At 33.2% G+C, this 5,669-nt stretch overlaps 1 protein-coding gene across 1 annotated transcript; it reads left to right on the forward strand.

The window, feature by feature from the left end:
* Positions 1–3,509: 3,509 nt before the first annotated feature.
* LOC132642389 (ethylene-responsive transcription factor 13-like) lies at positions 3,510–4,447 on the forward strand. The gene has a single exon (XM_060359613.1). It carries the CDS (start codon positions 3,660–3,662, stop codon positions 4,212–4,214), a length of 555 nt encoding a protein of 184 aa, XP_060215596.1. The 5' UTR covers positions 3,510–3,659; the 3' UTR covers positions 4,215–4,447.
* The last annotated feature ends 1,222 nt before the right edge of the window (positions 4,448–5,669 follow it).

The following is a 5,669-nucleotide window of genomic DNA, read 5'->3' on the forward strand; positions in this document are numbered from 1 at the left end:
TTTAAGGGAGAGACTCACGATTAGCCCATAGATTTCATTCTCCTTCTATAGTTATTTATGACATCTATAATATTTTTTACATATTAGAATAATTGATTCTTAAAAAATAGTATGACTACATTTTCTAGCTAAGGGAATCATAATTTATTTTCATTATCTTAAAGAATTCAAACGTAATGAATAGACCAATATGAATTATAGCATACGTTTGCAAAAATGACCTTTTAGATTTATCCAAATTGCACATACTTTGATCGAGTATAGTTTCTAAGAAATGATAAAAGAGATAAAAGAAAACTATTTTCGTACTTTATTCATACTCTTAAAATACAAAATCATTAATATCCCACCATTTGATTTTTTTTCAAATATTTATCAAAATGCTGCATTAATTCATATTTTTTTTTTTTACTCATATGTATCTTTGGCGAACTTTATTTTTAAAATAACATCATTAGTTGAAACCTGAACAACATTTATAAGTCGTATTACGAAATAGCATTAAAGGTACTCTTTTTATACAAATTATTATTTTTCTACAAGTTCTATTTTAAAACGACATTCTTACATGTCTATCTATAACTTTAGCCATATTTCAAAGCTACTTTCTTTTTTCCATAATACTATATTTACACTTAGCCTAATTAATTGTAAGTCCGGTCGGTTAACCATTGTTAATGGGTCTTAAAGGATGCCCAATACCTTCCCTTTAGACTAACTGAACCCTTACTCAGAATCTTAAATTTCGCAGACCTTAAACAGAGTTAACTTTAAAACAACTTTAATAAACTTTAGGTGTCCTAATTCACCATAAATAATTAGGTGGCGACTCCTTAACAACAAACACAAAAAATAGGAATCTCCAATATGTCGTACTTCTACTTTAATCCCGGTTAAAATGGGGTATGACAAGTAGTTGCACTAGAATCAAGCCACAAAGTATTATTAGGAACTTCTACTAAATTTGATTCGAAACATACAAAAGCACTAAAAGTACCTTTCTTTTCGAACCAAGCTTTACGTTTCGGGCAATCTTTCTGATAGTGTCCTTCCTTTCTACAGAAATGACACACATCTGCCTTGAGTTCCTTATGAGCATCCTGTTGTACTTTAGCAGGTGCTTTCTTCTTCTTGAACTTGTTGGCCTTCACTTTAAGTCCTTTACCAGCTCCTTGACCTATGAGGTTAATAGAATGGCCTCCTTTTTTCTTAAGTCTTGATTCCTCCTGAGTAAGCATACTGGACAATTCACTAACATCCCACTTATTCTTAATAGTGTTATAGTTAATTTGGAATGGTCCATACTCAGGAGGTAATGAGTTTAGAATAAACTGAACCAAGAAGGAGTCATCCACTTTCATCCCCAAAGTCCGGAGTCTTGCTGCAATATTAGTCATCTCGATAATGTGATTTTGCATACTACGCGACCCATCAAACTTCATGGTCGTGAGTTCAGCCATTAGTGTACCAGCGAGAGACTTATCAGCAGAACGAAAACGTTCTTCCACAAACTTCAGGTATTCCCTGGCACTTTCTGTCTGTGGAATAATACTCTTAATGTTGTTGGCAATAGTCATTCGCATAAACATAAGGCTCAATCTGTTAAAGTGTTCCCATGCTTTATGGAAGGACTTCTCATCCTCACTACTTGTATCAGTAATAGCAGCGGGTTTTTCTTTCAGCAGAGCCAAGTCAAGATCCATTCACACCTAAGTGGAACTGAACTTGTTCATGCCATTCAGAGAAGTTCAATCCGTTGAACACAGTAACAGATGAAGCAAGCGAATGAAGAGGAATAGCTGCAAAATAGATATACTTATGCTCACAAATTAGAAAATAATGTGGATTCAACAAAGCAATAAAAGTATATTGTAATTCTCCTTTGGGTGATATTAGTTATGGGCTTTAGATTAATTGGGCCACACATAAGAATAATAAAAATTCTTACATCTCCTTCTGCCGGAGCGCCGATACCGTCCTCGACAATTGGCCAATACTCCTTCGACCGTAACAAATTCTCCATCAGCATACTTCAATGGTCATAGTGACCATCAAAACGTGAAATAGCTGTTTGAACGAAATTGCCCTCTGAAGCCATAAACTCACAATATTTCTCTTTGTTTTTTTTTTCTTTTGGACCTCACTTGGCTCTGATGCCACTGTAAACAGAAGCAAAATAGAGAAAATATGCAGTAAGAAAAAGTAGAGAATGAAATCAACACTAGGGGTGAGTAGAGAATGAAATCAACACTAGGGGTGTTAATGGTACGGTTCGGACGGTTATTCTATAAAATTTATACCATACCAATTTTTTGATTATTTGATTTTGTACAACCAAAAATAGATTTTTTGAAACCGTCCCAGCATCTCGATTTTTCTTTGGTATCGGTACGGGTCGGTTAATTTTACTTTATTTATTTTTTTTGTGGAAAAAGAACATCATATTATAGTCACTAGTAAAAGTTATAGACACGATATCATACATACTTCTATAGGACTTTGGCAAAAACTCTCTAAATAATTTTAATATTTAAAGGGTGATGAATCAAGAAAACATGAAAGACGACAAGAATAAAGATTGATCCCACTATTTTACGATAGTGTAAACAAATGTTAAGCAAAGACAAAAAAAAAATTAGATCGCACGAGGGGCCAAAAATCAATCAAGATGGAACTCAAGAACGGAGTCTACTAAGATTAAGTGCCCAATAAGATAAATTTAAAATCATATGAGAAGAAAGATATCTAACTTTGTAGTTTTCTATCCAAGATCGTTCAAATACCTTTGTAGCTTACAAGCTAGTTGCTACTCGAGATGCTAGAACTAATTTAATTTCAATAGGAGTAGTATAATAGATTTCAGCGTTGGAAATTTAGGTGTTAATTATGTTGCGATTTGTACTCGTTTTCATCATCCCAAACCCAAGGAGAAAATTTTAATATTTTATTATATTTAAATTTAATATATATAATATATTTTATACATATAAACTTATTCGGTACGGTTCGGTATTTTCTCGGTTTATTTTTATAAAATTAAAAACCAACCTAATTATTCGGTACGGTTATAAATTTATACAAAAACTGTCGGTTTATTTAAAAAAAACTAAAAATTGGTTCGGTACGGTACGGTTCGGACGGTTAAATCGATTTTTTGAAAACCATTGACACCCCTAGTCAACACGTTGAAATTTAATGGAACTATTTTGCTGCACTTTTTACTATTCTGCAACTACAGATTTAAATGCAAAACGACATAACAATTTAAGCAAAATATCTGGAACTACTAACAAAGATTACTCCTAAAGATAAGTAACAAACTCATGATACTTACCTAAAGACTAGGACAAAGCTGGAAAATAGGATTTTAATTCCTAACAATAGAAACCTTTAATAGAGAGTGCTTTCCTTTTTAGGCCCTGTGCAAAATGAATTTGAATTTGTGTGACCAGTGATTGCCGGACATTAATTACTAGATGGTTATATAAATTAGTATAAAGTAAAAGCAGCTATATATCGACCTGATCGAAATATCTTAGAATTATGCTACCCCTCCTGCCCTCCACACCTATATATAAACCATTCGTCCCTTCCAATTTCAACTACATAAGAATATCAAAGAAAGAAATCCCACAAGGCTTCCCTTCCCAAATATAAATATGCATCCAGAAAACTCAACAAACTTTGATCTAAGCAATATTCTTGATTCAGAACTAGAGCATCAATTCAACAGCGCCATTTCAGACTCAATCTCCTATAATCTATCCGTTGAAAAATGGGAGAAAATAGACGAAAATGGAGATAGTTCTCTTCGTTCATCATCACAAGCACCAAATAACTGGAAGAGATACAGAGGAGTGCGTAGGCGGCCATGGGGAAAATTCGCGGCTGAGATTAGAGATCCAAAAAAAAGAGGGGCTAGGCTTTGGCTGGGAACTTACGAGACCCCCGAGGACGCGGCATTGGCTTATGACCGAGCCGCGTTTAAGTTGAGGGGCACACGTGCCTTACTGAATTTCCCTCACTTGATTGACTCAAACGTCGCTGAGCTGAACAGAGTTCAGCCTAAGCGACGTTTGCGCTCACCCGAAATAAAGGAGGAAGAAGAAATTCCTAGTCCGAAAAGGAGAAATGCTGAGCTAATAAACAGCCTAGCTAAAGTCAATTTGAATATGTTTGAAATCTCTAGCTTGGCATTTCATCCTCAAGGATAAAGAAAAATCCTTTTCAAATTTGAATTAAAACTATCTGGAGATCGAAGTCGTACTCTTCTTTTCTTTTTCTTTGTTTTTTTCGTGAAAAAAAAAAAGGTCAAGCTTATGAGTTTATTTCCTTTTTTTTTTTTTTACGTTCTCATGTTTTCCCTCAGATTGCAAATTTCATGATTGTCTGTATGAAGAGTGGATCTAATTTTATTTATATATGTTGTAAGGGTAGTTTGTGTGTATGAATGTTTTTTAGCGTTTCGATTTGGATAATGATGTATATTTTCAGCCGTAGCAAGATTGTTCATTGATTAATGTTAGTCCAGACCTACGTTCAAACTCCTAAACTAACATCGAATTAAACCATCTCTTCCATGCAAAAAGAAGAAGCAGTAGGATATCAAAGTGAATATTCAGGTATCAAATTTAGTTTACACACTTAAAACTTCTCGATACTGTTTAATAATGGAAAATTATAAAGCGGAGCTCACGGAAATGACTCATCCGTTGATCACCGTGTGTTTAGGGGTTAATGACATACTATTACTTAATCCATTTGAATTTATACGACACTTTCCATTTTGAGACATTTCAAATTTTGACCACGTTTTATTTCTATATTTATTTTGACAATTTTCAAAAAGATTAGATTCATTAAACTATTTTTACTTTAATTTGGATGCGATATTTTCTCTCTTTTGAACAACTTCCGTAGTTTCTTCTATTATCACTTGAATACGACTCCTACTTACAAATCCGTGCAAGTAAATATGTTAATTTATGTATTAAGCCTGTTTAACCTAAAGTTTGGATTAAGGATTAATAATTTAATGTATGTTATTAGGCCGCAGGCAAGCGAATTAGGTCAATGTTATTAAGCCTTTCGTTGATATATATATATATATATATATATATATATATAAGCGTATGAACGGGCCCAACATTTTCTATCCTCGGGTATTGCATTTTGATTTGTATAAATAGGATATTTTTGTGCCACAATTTTAGGTTTTGAATGAGAAGAAAAAGTTATGTTTTGACTCATTTTATAAAAATAGTTTGTGTGTCACAACATGATAGTGATTCCCCGCGGATCATCATAACTTCTAATGGATGAGCAAAAACTTGTCTTGCCAAAAGTTCTTGAGGATTGTCCGGATTTTTGTACAAATTATGCCATAAATTTAAAAATGACTCACAATTATAATTTTTTTTTTTAAATGACTCACAAGTTTTGGTGGATCTCAGAGTATGAATGGTTGGGCAAAAACTTGCCTCATCTATGCAAGCAAAATTCTGACGGATCGTCATAAGTTCTGATGGATTGGTAAACCTCTCCCTATATGCGGGATTTTTATTATCAAATTTGTCTTTCATTAAACCAAATAACTATGAGTATTCAAACGTAATAAAGCACATTGTTTTCAAATATTATAAAGTTCAAGAAATGAATAATTTTATATT

Source organism: Lycium barbarum, chromosome 5 (genome assembly GCF_019175385.1).
Source record: "Lycium barbarum isolate Lr01 chromosome 5, ASM1917538v2, whole genome shotgun sequence".
NCBI lineage: Eukaryota > Viridiplantae > Streptophyta > Magnoliopsida > Solanales > Solanaceae > Lycium > Lycium barbarum.